The following is a 20,459-nucleotide window of genomic DNA, read 5'->3' as shown; positions in this document are numbered from 1 at the left end:
ATTTGACACAGAGAGAGAGAGAGAGAGAGAGAGAGAGAGTACAGCAGGGGGAGTGGCAGGGATAGGGAGAAGCAGGCTCCCGCAGAGCAGGAAGCCCAACCTGGGGTTCAAACCCAGGACTTTGGGATCACCACCCAAGCCAAAGGCAGATGCTAAACCAACTGAGCCACCCAGGAGTCCCTCGATCTTTCTGCTCTTTATATAATGACACGCAAAGATGTCCCGGAAAAATTTCTAACTCTTATTAAAGTATGCTACAGAAGACCACTTAGAATGCATGTTTTCTCTAAAATCTTATTAACAAATACTAATTTGAATGAATTTGAGGATATAAAAACCAAGCCATAAGCAACAGATCTTGAGACATCTGGCTGGGGGGTTAAGCAGTCTTTCTGCACAGGTCAACTCTTCCGGTTTCCTGGGCCACGAGGGCTGTCTCAGCTACCAGATTCTGCTACTCTAAAAGCCATCAGAGAGGATGCTAAAGGAAGCGGCATGGCTGTGTCCCATTAAAACTCCAGCTATGAACTTAAAATGTAAATTTTATGTCATTTTTATGTGCCACAAAATGTTATTCCTCTTTTGATTTTTTTTTTCCCCCAACCACTTAAAAATAGGAAAGCTATTCTTGGCTAGAAGTCTCTACAAAACCAGAGAGCAGCCTGATTGTGTCCCACTGGCTGTGCTTTGCTGACCGCTGCTCTCAAAGGTGTAATTAAGGGTTTGCTTCTGGGTGCTGTGTAAGTCTTCTATGCGCACGTATGTGTGAGGGTGTGTGATTTTAAAATACTTCACAATAGCCATGCCTTATCTGGAAATCAGAGACCGTAACATGGACACATTGGCACGAACAAATAGGTTTCTTCGAGAGAAAAGTCCTATGAAGGTGCTAAAGCTTCTATCAAGCATATTATCAAATGCCAAGGATGCACAGTGAGCCGGACAGCAAGTTCTGAGCTGCTACAGATCCTTCCCTACTTTGAGGATTCCAGGCATACGTCTTGGGTGCACACACACACGTACACACACATACCATCTCCTTTCACCTTCCCCCCCACCCCCAACTTTTCTTGGCACTTCAAGTGACCGAGACAGAATGTTTTTCCTCCCCCAGCAAAATAATCAGTAGGAACCCATTTCTTAGCCAAATTACAACCCACTAAAGGAAACCAAGCCGGCATCTCCCCAGATCGCCACCCGAGTCATCAATCAACACCATTGCCCGGGCAACTAAGATGCTTTTCAAGGCAGTCTTGGCTGACCCAGTGAGCGCAGCCTCTCGGGCAGCTGCGTGGGGCCAAAGCATGCCACCTGGAAAGGCCACCGGTTGTCCAGAGACAAACCGCTCTGCATAATTAAAACCACCTCACAAAACCACCCCTGGTCTGAGCTTTCCACGTCAGCGGCTCTTGAAAGTGCAACTCCAGGAGGCTTGTTCTAAAAGCCCGCCTTTTAATACTCAAGTCGAATCTACATTTATCAGCAAAGCCGAAACGTTAAAGGGATTACAAGGAGCTTAGAATCCGCTGGCGGGGCATTGATCTGGTCTCGCAAGCGCATCTCCACATGCCCTTTAGAAATGGCTTTGGTCTATTCCCCAGTTCTTTGGCTCTCTTTGATTTCTGCACCAAATCTCACCGAGGTTGGAGGGGAGGTCTCCTTGAGTTTTAATTCCAAAAGGTTCTCAGATTCTTTTCTTCTAAAACCAAGAGATGCTACTTGCATATTCCCCTCGACTGCTGTACAGCCCAGGGATTGGCAAACATTCTCTCCAAATGGCGAGGTGGTAAATGTTTCTGGCTCGGTAGGCCAAGTGATCTCTGTTACAAATACTGAACTCTATTGCTGTAGCAAGAAAACAGCCATAGTGCATAAAGAAATGCACTTGACTTTGTTCAGATAGCTATTTGTGGGCACTGAAATTTGAATTTCATACAATTTTCCTAGGTCATAAAATACCCTTCATTTTTTACCAACCACTTAAAAAAATTTTTTTTAAGATTTTATTTATTCAGGGGTGCCTGGATGGCTCAGTCAGTTAAGCCTCTCTGCCTTTGGCTTAGGTCATGATCCCAGGGTCCTGGGATTGAGCCCCACATGGGGCTCTCTGCTCAGCAGGGAGCCTGCTTCCTCCTCTCTTTCTGCCTGCTTCTCTGCCTACTTGTGATCTCTCTCTGTCAAATAAATAAATAAAGTCTTTAAAAAAAAGATTTTATTTATTCATTTTAGAGAGAGGAGAGAGAGAGAGATCAGGGGGAGGAGCTGAGGAAGAGGGACAAGCAGACTCCGTGCTGAGCTCAGAGCCTGACACGGGGCTCAATCTCATGACCCTGAGGTCATGACCTGAGCTGCAACCAGAAGTCCAATGCTCAATGGACTGAGCCATCCAGGTGCCCCATTTTTTTCTAACCATTAAAAAACTGCTAAAACCATGTATGTCTTATAAGCCACACAGAACAGGTAAAGGGTCAGATTTGGCCAGCAGGACTCAATTTGCTGAGCCCTGGTCCAGACTGTTGCTACTCAAAGCGAGTTCCCTGAACCAGCAGCATTAGCATCACCTGGGAGCTTCTTAGAAATGTAGAATCTTGGGCCCCTGCCTCCATCCCCTTCAGTCGGAATCTGCATTTGAATACGATGTCCTGGGAATTCCTACCAGCCAAGTTGGAAAAGTCCTGGTCCAGACACAGAATTCTGCGTGCGGGCAGGAAGACCATCGACTAGCTGGCTATAAGGATGTAGGCAAACTGTTTGACCCCAAGACTCCCTTTCCTTCTCTGTTAAAACAGGGATAAATAATTGTACCATCTCCAAGGACTGCTGTCAGGGAAAGACAAGAAAGACATAAAGCGCTTGTCTGGCTTTGCCTGTGCTTTCGGAATGGCAGTTACTCTTACAAAAGCGTCCTATTTTTTAAGATCATATTTAGAGAGATGAGCGTGTTATTCAGCGTTTACAAACTCCAGGCACTTCCAGTATGGGACAGGGTACCCAAGGATTTGAGGAGGTCCTTCAGGGCAACTGGAATGTCAGAGATGCACTGCGAGCCAAGGTCATACCCATCTGAAGAGAAACCACACCTACGCTGCCAGGTAGCAAAGGAGGCTTCTTGCTATCACATTGTTGGATTTTCAAAGAGAAGCTGGAAACCTAGATTCTAACGTTATAAAAAGCCCTCTTACTTAACACACTGGGAAGACCAAAGAAAATCCACCTGCAGGCTGCACGTGACCGGAGAGCCCTCTGCCTTACATCGGAGAGGTAACAGGAAGCCGTAAGTCACAAGAAAATGAACTGGGGGTTTAGAGCTCCATTCCAGCTCATTCTCCCTAGCGAGGAGACCTGGGACAGATTATTTAACAACTCGGAGCCCCAGTTTCCTCATCAGGGAAATCCCCACTTGTACCTTGGAGAGTTCGGGGAGGACGAACTAGAAACGGGTATCACCTGGGGAGGTAGAACTCGGAACAGGGTAAGCACCCATCCCTGTCATGGCTGATGCTGCGGCATTATTACTGCTACTTTATTCATCAGAGCCTAGGCATTCACAGGGCAAAGCTTCCCGGGAAAAAGGGCTATTTTTCCCCTCCCTTCTCAAACTGGGTGCAAACAAGCAAGTTCAGTGAACCCCCACCGAGCGTGCTGTCTCACAGTACAGGAAGATCTTAGTTATTAATGATTTTGTTCTGCCCACGGTCCATGAAGATGCCTTAGTGTTCCTCTTAATGCAAGTTCCCTCTGAGGCCCGACTGCTGCGGGGTTGGCCCAAGGCTGCCTTCAGGTGCTGCTGCTTTGTGGCCCAGTCGCCTGTGGGGGACAGTGCTTACCTCTGCTCCCCACCTGCCCTAGATCAGGTGGAGGAGGGCACCGTGCTGGACGACTATGAGCCCTCTGTTCACCAAAACACAGGAACCTTCCTAGGGTTTTTTGTTTTGTTTTGTTTTTCTTTAGAAATCCTACAAATCCTGGGGCACCTCGGTGGCTCAGTGGGTTAAGCCTCTGCTTTCGGCTCAGGTCATGATCTCAGGGTCCTGGGATCCAGCCCTGAGTCGGGCTCTCCCATCAGCGGGGCGCCTGCTCCCCGCCCCGTCCCCCCCCCCCCCCGCCTACTTGTGATCTTTCTGTCAAATGAATAAATTTAAAAAAAATTCTAAAAAAAAAAATCCTACAAATCCTCTCATTTGCCACCTGCAGGTATGGGTGATAACGGAAATGGGGAAAGAGTATTGTAACTCGGGGAAATTCCCACGAACTCTAAGGGCCGTCCTCAGGGCCTTCGGCATCTTCCTTCACACAGAGGAAGCCTCAAAGTACAGGGAACAATCCAGCATCCACAGGGCTAGGTGTTCGAACCCCACACTTCTCTCTCTCTCTCTCTCTCTCTCTCTCAGGTGCACACGAATCAGCTGGGGATCTCACTAAAGCTCAGACTCAGATTCAGTAAGTCTAGGGCGGAGCCTGTGATTTTGGATTTCTAGCAAGTTCCCGGGAAGATGGTGATCCAGCTGGTTTCTGCCCCAGGTTTGAATCAACAGGGCTCCTCCTCCTTCACTTGCTTCATCTAGGTCCCTTCTCAAATGTCACCTCCTCAGAGAGTCCTTTCCCGACCACCTTATCTAAAATGTAATTATTTGTTCAATGAGGGTAGGAATCCTGTCTGCTGTGTTCTTTGCTATATCACCAGCACCCGCTGAGAGCCGGGCCCAAAGCAGGTGCTCAAATATTTGTTCGGTAGAGAAATCCCACTTCGACAGCAGAGGGAAACGGAACTCGGGGAGCCCAAGCCATTTGCTGAAGGTCACGCAGCTTGTCAAAGCCAGAGCAAGACAGCGGGCCAGCTCTGGACTTGCAAGCCTTAGCTCTCTCCACCACACCAGAGGAGCAAGCGAAACTCTTCTTGCCCTAGAACCTTCGTTAGTACCTTGCAGCTGGAAGCAGGGCCACCATTCTGTTCTGCTTTTCGGGGTGATGCCTGCTGGTGGGCAGTGGGTCGGAGGGGACCCGTGTAGAAGCAGAGCTGCTGGAAGAGAGGCCAGTCGGTAATGTTTAGGGTGCCTTGCTCCTCTGGGGTAAGGGAAATTCTCTCTCTCTTCAGGTCTGACCAAAAGAAGCCCTTCAGCCTCCGTCAGGCCACCCTCTTGCTCCTCTCAGGGCTCAGTGGTCTCTCCCCGGGGCTCACAGCCTCCCCCCGACCCCCGTCAGAGGAGCGGAAAGTGAGCACACTGCGGGCTCCAAACTGCCAAAAAAGAACATTGTGTTGTAACCCAGGATTGGTTGTCCCTCTTCTCCAAAAGGTCACCAGAAAATATGCCCATGGGGGAAAAGGAGGGAGCAAAAGCAGGAGCTGCTTCCTTTCCAGCAATGGGTGGAAATGCCATAAAAACCCCATTCATGGAGCCCAAGAGAAGCCTTTCTGCTGCCAATGGGGAAACTGCCTCTGCATGAAAACCCATCTCAGCCTCATGAAAAGGTCTCTTTCCAGAAGAAAAGCTCCAAAATGGGCTGAAAATACAACACTTGTATTCCCGTCACAAAATCAACTGGATTAAAACAGCTGAAGGTTCTCCAAGAAACTGTGGTCATGGAAGTCTAAAGTAACCTAGACACCCAGCAGCCTCAAACAAGCTACTGAGGCCTCCTCCCCAGTAGCTGTTGATAGGAAGCTAAAAAATAATTAACAAATGTAGCCAGTAGTTACTTACCGTAGGCCTGATATTGGGCAAACAATGGGTTTTCCCCATCTCATCTAACCCCTCCCACAATCCTGTGAGCTGAGTACCACGAGCATTCCCACCTGATGGTTAAGGAAAACAATTACTAGGGGGACCAAGGGACTTACTGGAGGTCAGAGGTCACACAGAAAAAAAAGAGCATCAGGCCACAACCCACACACAGAACCACTACCCCACAGGCCTCTGGGCAGAAGTTGACCCCAAGCTGCTGTGTAGGGGAGGAGCTGGGAAGCACTCTCCTGTTTGTGACTCTGCCTTTCCCACCCTGGTGAGCCCAAGAGATCAGAAAGGAAGCAGTGAGCAGTCGGGCCATACTGGACTGGGTTCACATTGTGAGGCTCCTATACCTAGTCTATTGACCACCTACTTCCACATTTGGGATGTGCAAGGGGCCAGCTCAGACCACAACTATCTGGGCTACAAAACTGGCAGTGATGGATGCCTCTTTCCGCCCATTCCATATTTATAAGGTCGCCTGGCCTTGCCTCTGAGACAGAAGTTATTAAATGCTTGGGAGCCATAAGGGCTGTGCTCAGTGCCTTGAAACAAAGGCAAGGAGACTGCCAGACCTATCAGAGGCAGGAACAAAAGCATTTAATTTCTGAAGGAGCTGCTTGGGAATTTCCTTGTAACTGGGTGCCCAACACACATTACCATTTGGGAGAAAGTAGAGAAGCACGCACAGAGGGGTAGAATGAAATCAAAGCAGGCTTCCCCCCACCCCCAGCCTTGTGTCCAGAACCCGCCCACTTCAAAGGGCCATATGAGTGGTGGGGAAAAGGGAAAGATGCACTCAAAGAGAGAACATGTTAGGATGTCGGGGAATATTTTGTCACTGGTTTTTCCTTTTCAAGAAGTCGCCAAGAAGGATCCACCCCCTTCTCCTTACATCATCCAACTGAGAGCCTGCAAGCCTGCACCCCAACTTTTCCAACCAAAGCCCCAGCAGCCAGATGCAACGGGAGGGCACCCTGATCCCACATCTCCCAAACATAATCATTCCAATCCAGGCTGGGGCTGCCTGGAAGTCAACATTCACGGCACATTAATAAGAAACATCTGGCCACCGAAGAAGGTTGACACAGCGCAGGCAGGCAGTAGTGGATTTGTGGGTGGGACCCAGAGCTACAGGGGCTGAACTGAAAACACAATTGGGAAACACCAGCTTGTCCAAGGTATCCTCCACACGCTGCCTGTGGCCCTCGGAGACACCGCCATGCCCAAGTTGAACCGTTTGGGGCTGAGCAACTTAGATACAGAGTGTGGGTAGGAGGGGCTCAGAACCCTCCCAGCAGGGAAATGCAGCCAGAGCCAGGCTCTCCTGCATCCCCCAGTGTCTGGCCACCACTTCCACCTTCCGATATTTGTAGCAGATGTAGCCCCAGTCTTAAAGGAACAGCCTTTGCATTCTTTCCATGTGACTTACAAGTGAGATTTACAAAAGGAGATAAATATAGGCTTTTGTGTGAGCGTGTATATATAGATATAGATACATGTTTCCCCGCTCCCCACCCCCGAATTGTTATGCCTTTAGGAATCAGAGTTCATGCATCCTACCTCCATTTATGCAAGGCGAACCCGGGGCACTGGTCACCACACGCGTTACACGGCTGGCCTCTCTCTATCCGCCCCAGTCCAGTCAACTTCAAAACAAAAAGACAACACAACCATTTTTCCACCACGGGGGCTCTCTCCAAAGCCCCAGTGGTGTCCCAAGCAGGATGACCTAACACTCCCATCCCACCTTATCAAATTTGCCTCCAATGCTCCTCTCAGTTGTGGGGAACGCGAGGCGGGGCGCTGCCGGGCGCCCCAGGGGTAGTCTCCGTCATGGGGAAGGGTGTGTGGACCCAGGCGGGCTACCCCTGGCGTGGGCACCAAGCCACCAAGAAATGGCCATGGCTGGGGCTTTGTCTCCCCCAGACATCTTGGTCACGGGTTTCTAAGAAACAAAAGCAAGACCTTTCTGTTCCCCAGGGTCCGGGAGAAGCGACCATCGCGCATTCGCCTAGAGCCATGCCGGTGCTCCCGGGAAGGGGGCAGCACAGGACACCCCAAAAGACAGCCCAAAGTCAAGTCCGCGGCTAAGCTCGGAGAGGCTGGACGGTGGAGCTTAGATACTGTGATTCGGGAAAAAGCGAGGGAGGGGGCTTTCCCGGGCGCCCCCGGACTGTGACACACAGGGCCACCGCTCGGGGTCTCGCTCTCGCCCAGACAGGGGTTTCCAGACTTAACCCCTTCCGCGCCTTGTAGCGCTCCCGCGTGCCCCGGACGCGCCCTCGCCCGCGGGGCCGGCTTACCTGGGACCACAGGTGCGCGGCCGCCGGGCGGGGCGGGAGGGAAGCCGGGCAGGGGCGCTCTCGGAGGCCCGGGGGGACCCAGAGACCGGCCCCGCTCAGGTAGGGGACACTCACCGAGCGGCTGGAGAGTCTTTTCCGGGAGCTCCGGCTGAACATGGCCGGGCGCCTCCTGCACGCAGCGCCGTCGGTCGGTCAGTCCGCACCGCGGCGGGGAGGGCGGGTCGCCTGGGCGGGCAAGCTCGGCGGCCCGTGGCCTGGCTGTCTCCGCCTCGCAGCCCCGGGCTCGCTCCGAAGCGCACGCTTCCCCCGCCTCCCTTGCTGGTGCCTCTCGCTCTCCCGCCGGCAGGTCCCTCCCTCTCTCCCGGCATCCCCCCGCCTCCCCGGTTCGCCCCGCGGTCCGCGGGCTCTTCCCATCCCTCCCCCGCACCGGCTGCGCCTACTTTCTCCCTTCCCCGCCTTCCCCGCCCGCCGGCCGTGGCTGCCTCCGGTCCCGCACCTGGGCCCGCCCACAAAGGCTCGTCCCTCACCCTAGCCCAAGTTAGGGCAGGGACCACTTGAAGGCCCCCTGTCGCTTGGGCCTGAGAAGCGGCTGGAGGTGGAGGGATGGAGGGTTAAGTTTTTTAAATGAAGTCATAATTCACCTAAGTAAATTGCAGGGCACCATTCTGCCAGTTTTGGCAAATTCACGCAGACCTACAACAGCCAGCACAATCGAGATCTAGAAGGGTTCCCTCACCTCAAAAATAGGCTATTTTAAAAGTTAGTGACATGCCTGGCATGTATTCACTAAGTCCGGGTAGATGAGGAGGATACCCTAAGCCCTTACCCCCACAGCCCCCGGAATACAGCAGCCGCTGAGTACCTGTTGAACCCATGTAGGGCAAGCTTTGACGCTCCTCCTCCCCCCCACCGCGTGCCCCTGCTTTTCCCACCGCTTGGTCGCTGGTGATCTTCCCCAATTAACTGCCTTTGTGATTCCATCTCCTTATTGATTAAACAAAGGTATAACAAGAGTCCTAATCTCACAGTGCTGTTGAGAGAGATGAGCGGGCCCAGGTACGGGCTGTTAATGGATGTTATAACAGGCACAGACTAAGGGCTCATTAAAGATTAACTGTCAAAAAAAAAAAAAAAAGAAAGAAAGAAAATTTTGCCAGTCCGAGCGTATAGACCAGGCTGTCCACTTCCCACTGATGTGGGAGCTTAAATACCACCTTCCCTGAAAACGCTGACCCCCTATTGTAACAACCTAAGGGCTCCATAAATGTCAAAAGGAGACATTCTTCTTGTTGTCAAAAAGATACTTCTCTGGGCTTAGTGTTTTTCTGGGTGATACATTGAGCCAGAGAGCTGAAAAGCTGTGTGCTTCAGGTAATAACAAATTAGTGGCAAGGCCAGTCTACGTTGCTGCAACCGCAAGTCTGTGTATCTGTGTCTGTGTGTGCACATGCACGCACGTGTGTGTGTGTGACCCAGCTTAGACACCTGATGTGTATTAGCGTTTGCTGCTGATCACCGGTGCCCAGAGATTAAGGTTTGATTTGAGTTCCAGGCCAGAACAAGGGTGAGGAAAGTGCAGAGCGAAATTTACAGGGGACCTCAAAAACTCAGGAATCGAGATTAACAATATTTTTTGGAGTATTTAATGTAATTGTAATGTACTGTCATGTAATGCAATATTTTAAAGTAATTGATGCAAAAAAAAGTCAATATTTTAAATAAAGACCATATCCTACCCTGTACTTACCTGCCCCTCCTTCACTCGCCTCACCGGAATCCTAGCTCTGGAAAAAATATTCCACCGCTTAGCGGCCTAAAGGGGAGACTCCTCTACATTGCCTTTAGCTGTTTACCCAACAGCCCCCTCCCCCCAGCACCAGTAGCTGTATACTTGCAGAAAGTAACTGCCATGGCTCATTCATCTCTTTATTTGCATAGGCCTAGCACAGGCTCTGGCTCATTTCAAATGCTTGACAAATGTTAAATGACTAAAGAGAAGGCAGTCGCTAAACCCCAGGTGATCATCGGTACAGAGGGCCCACCTGGCCTTCTCAGCAGGGCGACCGCATTCCCTGCTCCGTGCTGCACCGTGCGTGGCCTTCTACTGGCAGGTGTGGGTCGGGAGGACCATGTTCTCGCTGTGGATATTGCCTACTTGTATCTTAATTATGAAATCTGTTAGCAAAGGTCAGGAACAAAACCAAGGCATTACCAGTCTCTGACAGATGGAAGGAGCGTATCCGGAGGAAGCAGCACCTTCTTCAGATTCCTTGGAAGGAAGTACAAGGGTCCATGGCAATAGTCCTGCCTCTGGATGGACGTGGCTGTGAAGGATGTAACAGTAATTGTGTCCTTGGGGAAAGCGGTGTGGGTGATCCGGGCATTTCACTTTCGTTTCTCGGTTAAAGAGAAGAGGCCAAGAAGATGTATGTGGTCTCCCCGTGTTGTCTGATCAAGCCACAAGCATGAGGCCCAATTCCACCTCCCAAACAGAACCCCAAGGACTTCCCCTGATATTGGCCATTTAAATGGGGCACCTCGTTGGCTCAGTGGGTTAAGCCTCGGCCTTCGGCTCAGGTCATGATCTCGGGGTCCTGGGCTCAAGCCCTGCATCAGGCTCTCTGCTCATCGGGGAATCTGCTTCTCCTCTTTCTGGTTGACTGCTTGTGATCTCTCTCTCTCTCTGTCAAATAAATAAATAAAATCTAAAAAAAAAAAAAAAAAAAAAAAAACCATCCCTGACACAGGGGAGCCTGGGTGTTTCTGTCAGTTAGGTGTCCACCTCTTGATTTCACTCAGGTCATGATCTTAGGGTTGCGAGATCGAGACCCAAATCATGTGTTCTCTCTCTCTCTCAAATTAATAATGCCTTAAGATAAAAAACCCTGAATCTATTTAACATTGCATGTTAATCATACTTCAAATTTTTTTAAAAAAGCAGGGAAACTGAAAAAAAAAATTTTTAATCACCCTCTGTTGGATGAGTCCTCCTTGGCTTATCTCCTCGGAACAGGAGCCAGTTTTCCGTGGGCTTACTTACACCTGAGGCTCACGTTTGAGAAGCAGTGTTTTACTTCTCTAGTCAACAAGCACTTTATCTTGCTTAGGAAGATAAAGCTTAGTAACCGGGAAGGAAAACTCATTCTCCCTGTCAGCTATAGGTGAACAGTAGGCAATTTTATTTTGCTTTGTATCACTGCATTTACCCTTCATAGACCTCTTTGATGGGTGCTCTTTCCTCATGTCTCAAGGCAGTGCAATTACAGATGGAACCTGGAGAAATCCTCGTACAGGATTATTGACATGGAAAACGTCTTTGCTATCATACAATGTGGGAAAACAAAACCAGTAGAGGCTGTCTGGCTTTAATTCATCTTAAAATAGACATCAAGAGACTGGAAAGACACACACAAAATAAGGGTTTTTTTTTTTTCCTTTTTGCTGCTTAAATGTATTTCCTATGATGAACAGATGTTCATTTTATCATCAGAAGTGTAAAATTATTTATCTGAATGGAAAATTGTGTCCTTGTTGCCTGAGGTCTTCTGATAATCAAATCCGGAACAGTTGTAGCAAGAAGCTGTTGGTCTCCCCACCCTTTGGTGTATGCATGCCTGCCTTCTGTATTTGGGCTTTTCTATTTTTCCTTATATGAATCTGAGACTATTAAGCCAGGTGAAGCCTCCGACATCCTGTTTCCACGAACCAGCAGCAAACCTTAGGGATGTGTGCACATAGCGCTTCCTAAAATAGGGACTAAGAACAAAATATCTCAACACAGGCCCACCCAGGTGCACATCTCCTGTTGTTACCTACTGGAAACAATCCTGAGTGTTGCAAAGCGGGGGAACCTCCCTGAGCGGGCAGCCAACACTTAGAAGCTCCATGAAAGCACCCCCCCAATCAGAAGTCTACAAAAGAGTACTTGGGAAAATCGAGGGAAGCCATGGGTGGTGAGGGAGTTGGCAGGGGTGACAGGAGAGCTTAATCTCTCTGTGGTGGGATCATAAGGGGCTTTCCTCTTTCATCCCAATCAACTCTTCTGTAGTCTACACATTTTCTTATATGAGCATGACACTGATATATATAATCAGAAAAAAAAATTAAATCAGGAGAGAACTGTAATAAAGAATATTGATGGGCTAAGTATTTCACAAGGCATCAAGTCATCTTAAATTTATATTCTCATATACGTAAAGCAAAAATATTTGAAATGATAAAAGGTACTATGCTAAGCATCCTACCTCTTCTCTTTGAAAATCCTTAGAATTCTGCAGAGCCATTGGCCTGGCTTATACTAAAAATTAAATTACAAAGAAACCACAAACACATGGTTAAAGAATAATTGTGACAGTGCTGTTTCTAAGAGGAAAAAGAAAAATCACAGGTGATCTAACTACTTAACATTAGAGGATCAGTTAAATGAATAATGGTGCATCCATCTAATAGAATTCTACTCAGACATTAAAAGTAATGTAGAGGGGCGCCTGGGTGGCTCAGTGGGTTAAAGCCTCTGCCTTTGGCTCAGGTCATGATCCCAGGTTCCTGGGATCAGGCCCCACATCAGGCTCTCTGCTTAGCTGTGGGAGCCTGCTTCCCCCTCTTTCTCTCTGTCTGCCTTTCTGCCTACTTGTGATCTCTGTCAGATGAATAAATAAGATTTTTAAAAAAAATAAAAGTAATCTAGAATGTAGGGAAATTTGTACGAATATTGTTCCATTTGGAAAGCAGGTTATAAAATGGCGATATGCATTCACCATTTGCAAAAGATATCGGGTACTTCTTAAGCTTTCATATATATATATATATATATATATATATATATATATATATATATTTGAATATTGGAAAGTCCTGGGAATACAACAAAAAATAATAGTTGTTATCACTTATTTTGGGGTGTGGATTTTTAAGTGGTTTAATACTTTCCCTTTTGCTCATCTAATTTTTATAAAAATAAACTTGTGTTTAGGGGTGCCTGGGTGGCTCAGTGGGTTAAGCCTCTGCCTTCGGCTCAGGTCATGATCTCAGGGTCCTGGGATCCAGCTCCACATTGGGCTCTCTGCTCAACAGGGACCCTGCTTCTCTCTCTCTGCCTACTTGTGATCTCTCTCTCTGTCAAATAAAACAAAAAAACTTGTTTCTTGTATAATAAAAAAGGTAAAGGGGTGCCTGGGTGGCTCAGTGGGTTAAAGCCTCTGCCTTTGGCTCAGGTCATGATCTCAGGGTCATGGGATCGAGCCCCACATCGGGCTCTCTGCTCGGCGGGGAGCCTGCTTCCTCCTCTCTCTCTCTCTCTCTGCCTGCCTCTCTGCCTACTTGTGATCTCTGTCAAGTAAATAAATAAAATCTTTTTTAAAAAAAGGTAAAAAATATATAGAATGTGTAAATATTTGACTTTTTAAAGTTCTAGAGCACTAAGTGGTCTTAAGTGGTAGAATATAGATGATTTTTTTAATCTATCTATTCTCAATTTCTGCAAGAAGCTTGAATTATTTTGAGTGAAAAACACTTCTAAATTTGAAAATATAATGGGTTTTAAATATGCATATATAGTTGTTTTATATGACAACTACTACTCTTCTTTCAGAAGGAGAAATTTCAGGTTTCATTTCTTTGCAATTTTCCACGTTGTTTTCCCCTATGACATGTGTGTCTTTGTAACAACAGAAAAATACTCGTTTTCCCTTCTGTTCCTCCCTTTAACCATGCACTTGAGGGCTTTATAATACTGTGCTCCTGGAATTCCCAGGGCCCCTATAAAAACACAAAGATGCAAAGTTGACTTTTTAATAATTCCTTATACTGGTGTTGCAGCCTAGTGTTTCTGAAATACATTCCTAAGTAACAGGCTGGAACTCCAAGACTCACAGGAAGGTCAGAAGAAGACACAAACGCTCCCTGAGGTCATGTGATTTGCTCAGTACCTTGCCCTGTTGAGAAGTGACTCCAGAAGGAATGAAGCCCAGCTTTGTTGTGCCAGGTTTCATGATCCCTTACTGCCTATGAGGAAGAGCTTCCATTAAAGTGCTCTTTCTTTCCTTGTCTGTCTCTCCTTTTCTCTCTCTCTCTCACTCACTCTCTCTCTCTTTCCCTCTCTCGCAATTTCCCTAGCTGTCTCCTCCCCGACGGCACTCCCCACCCCCCCCACACAGAGAAGTATTCAGGTTCCTCACGTGCCCTGGGGTGAGAGCTGGTTGCATCCAAGAGGCATCTTCTAATTTACCCAAATGTATCTTTGAAGGACCAGTTTGGGTCTGAGAAAACAGTTTGGGAAGGTGAGTGACCATCTTTCCTCCTTGACTGCCTGCTTCCCCAGATCCCATGAGACTCTTTTTCCCCCTGCTCACCTCTCAAGGACGCCACTTTCCTTCAGCACTCAACTTGGTGTTATATCATTTTCCCAAGTGCCTTCTGTCCAATAAACAGAAAGGAACAGGAAAGAGAAAAGAGCTTTCTGGCACCCATTTCCCTCCATTGTCCTGGTCTACGCCTGAGAAGCATTTTGCCAACAAGGTCTGACACAGGGAGCGGGATACCTGGATGTTGATACCTGATTCTTCTCGGTCCTAACTCCAAACTAAATTCTCTGCCCCACCCTTCTCAATCTGTCTGCTACTTAATGGCCTCCTTGTCTCACAAAGACACTATGCTTATGCTTTATGATGGTAGAAGGTGAGAGGGCTCACTTAATGAGATTTAAACACTCGCGACGACATAGGTCCACAATCAGGACATGAGAATTATGGTTGCAAGGTAGGAAGCCTGGCTTCCAAGAACCCTTCACTCCTGCCCTTCAGCACTGAGCACTGTAGAAAGAGCAGCGAGCCGCAAACTTGGCTGGACATCAAGAACAACCTGGGAGAACTTTCAAGAATCCCAGTGCCCAGGCCACACCCCAGGCCAATTAAATTGGAATCTCCATGGTCCTGGCCTGGGCACAAGCATTTTTTTTTTTTTTTAAGATTTTATTTATTTACTTGTCAGAGAGACAGAGAGAGTGCACAAGCAGGGGGCAGGGGTAGAAGGAGAAGCATGAATAGGGAGCCCAATGTGGGACTCCATCCCAGGACTCTGGGATCATGACCTGAGCCACAAGCAGATGCTTAACCAACTGAGCCACCCAGATGTCCCAGGACACAAGCATCTTAAGAACCCCCTGCGTGATTCTAAGGTTCAGGCACAAAGCAGAGCTCTTGCCTGTGTGATCCTTTAGGCAAGGGCTTCAAAGGTCCAGCTCCTTTGGCTATGGTTTGCATTGGTTATACTTTTTGTGTTCCTTCCAGAAGCTGTGCCCTGCTCTGAATTAACAGAATATTCTAACATCCAGGTAACAGTTTATAACATGCAGGGTTTCCCCTGCTATCCAAAAATTCACTTTATCCTGCTTCATTATACAAAAGACCTACATTAGTACCTGTTTTCACTAACTGAAAGAAATCTGAAGGTGATTTTTGCATTTATGAAATGCTGAAAGATTTCATAGGAAGACTCTACTTTGAGATGGCAGGGGAAACATGTCTACCTACACAGTTGGGTCCAGATTTCTAGAGACTTGTGTTTGCTATGCCTGGGTCTAGGCCCCCCATTGTGGAGCAGCTAGGACAGGGCCAAACTCTGATCCAAAGAAGTAAAATATTGGGAGGGGGATGGGACACAGCAATGCAGGAGAATCTCCTTATTGTCTGTGTGCATAGGCATTCCGGGGGAGAAGTAGGTCTAACTGGGATTGTTCGAGATGCCGAGCTGTGGCGGATGCAGCCTCCATCCCAAGACAGAGGAATCGTACCTAAAACTCAGTATTTGCAGACTCTTGGCACACCTAGATTCCAGAATGGGGCTGAGCTTTGCGTCAAAGCTGGCAAAGGGCCACCTCTGAGCTGGCTTCTGGGAACAAGGAGACAGCCTACCACCTGGGGTTCAGAAGTATAAACTCAATCGTAGCAAAACTATTTATGTGCACCGGTCCAAATTTGTTGGACCACCTGTGCTGGGCTCATGGCTCCCTCCCCCACCCTATAGAGACCCACTGGACGAATTACTGGACCAGTAACTGGACAGGTACTGCTACCAGCCAAAGCTGGCTTCTGTGCTCCAATGAGAATCTTTCAATAGCTTCTGTGAGCATAGACAACAATCAAATCCACAATGCTGATGAAAGAAGAAGAGCCTCCAATTCCCAGACACGGCATGGATTTCACAAACAAATGGCTTCAAAGGATTAGAGCTAAGTTACCATCTCAGGTGAGGCCCACATTTAGTGTTTTGTGACAGCTTCATCAAATGGATCTGATTTTTCAAGATTTCAACCCAGTGACTTCCCTTATATGCAATTTCCATGATCCGTTTTTTTTTTTTTCCTTTTTCCTCAACCAGCAGCCCCTCAAAACCCAACCTGATTTAATACCTTGATAAGACCCTTTCCAGATTCTTTCCAGCTGAGAAAGTTGCCTCTTTTGTCAAGCCCAGAGGTTCTGAGCCCGGGCTGCGCATGACAATAACCTGGGGAGTTATTTTCTTTAATATGTCAATGTCTGGCCCCATCCCAATCAATTAAATCAGTATTCCCCGGGTGAGACTTGACAATGGATAGTTCTGAAAGCTCTCCAGGTGAGTTTAAAGTCTAGTCAGCCTTGGAAACATCCAACCCATCTCTTTTTCCATGACTTCTGTAGTCATCTGCCTAGATTCCCTTTAGGGCTGCCTATTTTGCATTACACTTATCCTACACTTCCCCCACCCTCTGAATTCAAAGTAGATATCACATCTCAGCTCAGGAGGTACCAGAAGAGGGAAACACAGAGCAGGATAAGACTCTCTAATTTCTTGCTCTTCTAAGGTGATGTCGGTGATGGGCAGCTTTGAAATTACCTGGAAGCTCATTTAAATGACATAATCCTATTAAATCGAATCTGAATTTAAACAAAATCCCTAGTCAATCAAATGCATATTGGAGTCTGAGAAACATTGTAGTAATTAACTCACACACTCACATCCTCACTACGGGACCACCCAGCGGCCCCTCCTTGATGCCAGTGTTGGAAATACGGGCTCTGAACCCTCAGTCCTATGAGGTACTGACTCTGTATGAAGCCGTGTCCTAGCTGCTTTCATAGACATGGGTTCTTGCTACAGCTACAGAAGGTAAATGTACTATTATCCCTAAATGAAAGAGAACAAGACTCAGAGAAGTGAAGTGACTTGTCCAAACTCATAAGTGATAGACTCGAAATTTTGGTAGAGGTCTGTTTGATTACAAAGCTGGTTCTCTCTCTCTCTTTTTTTTTTTTTTTTTAAGATTTTATTTATTTATTTGACAGAGATCACAAGCTGACAGGTAGGCAGAGAGAGAGAGGGAAGCAGACTCCCCACCAAGCAGAGAGCCCGAAGCGGGGCTCCATCCCAGGACCCTGAGATCATGACCTGAGCCGAAGGCAGAGGCTTTAACCCACTGAGCCACCCAGGCACCCCACAAAGCTGGTTCTCTTTACAATAAAACAGGTGTTGTGGTGCTTTGCCCAGAAACAGGTGGGCACACAGAGTGGGTGAAACAGTGAGTCATCCTAGCCCTTCTGACTTGGGACAGAAACCCACAAGACTCTGTCCCTGACACCACAGAAGGAGAGACCAGTTGTCCTGCTCTAGGAGTGAGTCATCATCCCACCTTGGAAACGAAAGGAACATTGAGTGGCAGGCATAACCCCGCTGAGAAGCACCCCCCTCCCCCCACCAGTCCCCAGAGAGCAGTCTGGCCCCTTTCTTGGCAGAACCCTCCTGGACATGGAGTCATTTCCTCTTCAGCAGAGAATCTGATCTCTTGAGTATTAAAACTTACACTTTTGTTTCGTGTTCTCTTCCAAGCCAAAAATCATCAAACCAGATGGCCCTTTCTCTGTCATGTATGGGACATGCACAGTTTAAAATGGTTGTAAAAAAAAAAAATGGCAGTATTGAACAGAACTGAACCCTCCTACATAGCATATAGCTGAGATCGTTATGTCCAAGCCGCTCATGAAGCTACTCTTAGTTTCTGGCTCATGAAGCCACTTCTCTCATCTTTTAAACTGGATAATTAACACCACAGACGAGGTTAAAAACTAGATCTCAGCAGAGGCCTTCATTGGGATTCCTTGGGCTTGTAAAATGAATGAGTAATGGACTGAACTGTCCTCTCTTCATAAAAGCAGTTGCCAGGACATGGGTCTGTATAGTTCAGGGCTGTATACATGGGTCTGTATAGTTCAGGGCTGCCTAGTCCATCAAGTCTATCTGTAGAGCTATTATTTCTTGCTCACATCACATCATATCCAGGGCAAGTGGAAAGGGGGAGGGGGAAGGAGGTGCTCTGCTCCACCCAGACCTCAGGCTTCTGATCTACCGTCTTGCAGAAGTGTCCTAGCCAATAGGGCCGTCACTAGTTTATGTGCTCTTCAAACTCATCAAGAGTAAATATTCACCTCCTCAGTTACACTAGACACATCTCCAGGTCACAATATCCCCATGTGATGAAACGCTGTTATATTGAACAACGCTGAATAGAAGCTTCCCATCATTCCAGAAAGTTCTATGGGACAGCTCGCTCTAAACTTCAGAGTCCTCCACTGGGTTGTTTGTATCCTATAGGCAGGGAAGAGAAGAGGGTATGGAGGGTTAATGAGGAAGACTCTAGTAGGGTGTGGGAATGGTGACATGTTTCCCCTTAATTCCAGCAGCAAAAACTCAAGATTTGGCCCACCTTACTGCAAGGAACCTGGGACGTTTCTGCTAGCTTTGTGCCTAGAAAGAAGCACAGACATGGGTGCCCCCTGGGCACCTTGTTGTAAGGGCCTTACGGGATATGTAATTCTCCATTGTCTCCATTGTCATTGTCTTGTCATTCTAGTAGGATAAGCCAAGCTTCTAAGGAACCTTACCTGACTCTTGATTGCTGTAGATGTAAATTCTTGGTGAAAACAAAACAAACAGAACAAAACAGTAATTAAGGTGTTGGTGAGGGTTGACTCTTGGGTGCAAAATCTTTGACTACTGTCAACCACTTCACTTGACGAAGAAAGTCTCGGGACGTTCATCTCCCCAGTGGCAAACTATGTGGAAAAGAGACTCTGTTTTTATGTTCTAAATCAAGGTTGGTGAACTCTTTGTGTAATGAGCCAAATAGTAAATATTACAGGTTATGTGGGTCATACAATCCTTATCACAATGACCTGACTCTGCGACAGTAATGCAAATGCTTTCATAGAGAAATGAGTGTGACTGTGTGTTAGTAAAACTTGATTTACAGAAGTAGGTGGTAGGTCAAATTTGGTCTGTGGGCTTAGTTTGCTGATTTCTGGCTCAGTGGGATAAGCCTCTGCCTTCAGCACAGGCCATGATCCCAGGGTCCTGGGATTGAGCCTCACGTTGGGCTCTCTGCTCAGCAGGGAGCCTGTTTCTCCCTCTCTCTCTGCCTGCCTCTCTGCCTACTTGTGATCTCTGTCTCTGTCAAATAAATAAATAAAATCTTTTAAAAATACTTCATTTATCTATTTTAGAGACTGGGGATGGGCAAAGGGAGAAGGAGAGAGAAACCCAAGCAGATTGTGTCCTGAGCATACAGTCAACATGGGGCTCCATCTCACGGCCATGGGATCATGACCTGAGCCAAAACCAAGAGTCAGACACTTAACCGCCTGAGCCACCCAGGTGCCCCTGATTTCTGCCCTTTTACCAGGTCCTCTTCCCTCTCTCGCAAAATCACCCTTCTCTTCTGCTCATATCTTCCAAAAGAGGAAGGTAAAAAGAAAATATTACTGTGTATGTAGAACCAACATTCTGTGTTAAGCATTTCACTGGAGTTAATTACATTTCACTTAATTCTTCCAGCCCTTTGAGTTAGATTTTGTGATTGTTCCCATTTTATAGATGAGGAAGCTGAGGACCAGAGATGTTAAGCGGCATGCTCGGTGAACACCTAGCAGGAAAAGGTCGAGCTGGGATCAAAGCCACGTTTGGCTGACACAGAGGCTGAGATTCTAAGTGCATAATATACACTTCACTGTACACTGGGGCTCAGAGCACATCACTTAATATCCCCCCAACATGGCAATCAGGAAAGAATTTATCCATAGGCATCATAAGACAGAGGAATTGGAACAGGAGATGGAAAAAGATACCAAATAGTAGTTGATGGGCTTTATTTGTGAACACTGGGGCGGGGGGTGGGGGGTGGGAGGGGGATGTAAAATAAGGACAAAGCATATGAACTATGTAGTGGTCTATAGTCTAGCAGGGACAGATGGAGAAATCATTACTGTGATGAGCTCAAGGCTTATTAATGTGCCCAGTGGTAGCCCTCCCCCATCATATTAGAAATGGGCACTTTTATCTTTGACATCAGCTCTCCTATCCCCAGTTCCTAGCCTTTTTTAAAGAAAAAAATGCAAAATCG

General features: G+C 47.4%; 1 protein-coding gene across 1 annotated transcript in view; it reads right to left on the bottom strand.

Moving 5' to 3' along the window:
• PRICKLE2 (prickle planar cell polarity protein 2) overlaps positions 1-8,355 on the bottom strand; it is a 321,684-nt gene extending 313,329 nt beyond the window's left edge. The window contains exons 1-2 of the mRNA XM_047747402.1: positions 8,147-8,355; positions 7,290-7,375 (exon numbers count right to left, since the gene is read on the bottom strand). Of these exons, the coding sequence (XP_047603358.1) occupies positions 7,290-7,375; positions 8,147-8,188 (128 nt within the window). The 5' untranslated portion in view covers positions 8,189-8,355. The remainder of the gene's footprint in view (positions 1-7,289; positions 7,376-8,146) is intronic.
• Positions 8,356-20,459: the final 12,104 nt, after the last annotated feature.

Source organism: Lutra lutra, chromosome 1, assembly GCF_902655055.1.
Source record: "Lutra lutra chromosome 1, mLutLut1.2, whole genome shotgun sequence".
NCBI classification, from domain to species: Eukaryota; Metazoa; Chordata; class Mammalia; order Carnivora; family Mustelidae; genus Lutra; species Lutra lutra.
Note: the sequence above shows the minus strand (reverse complement) of the source record. Positions and strands in the feature narration are given on the sequence as shown.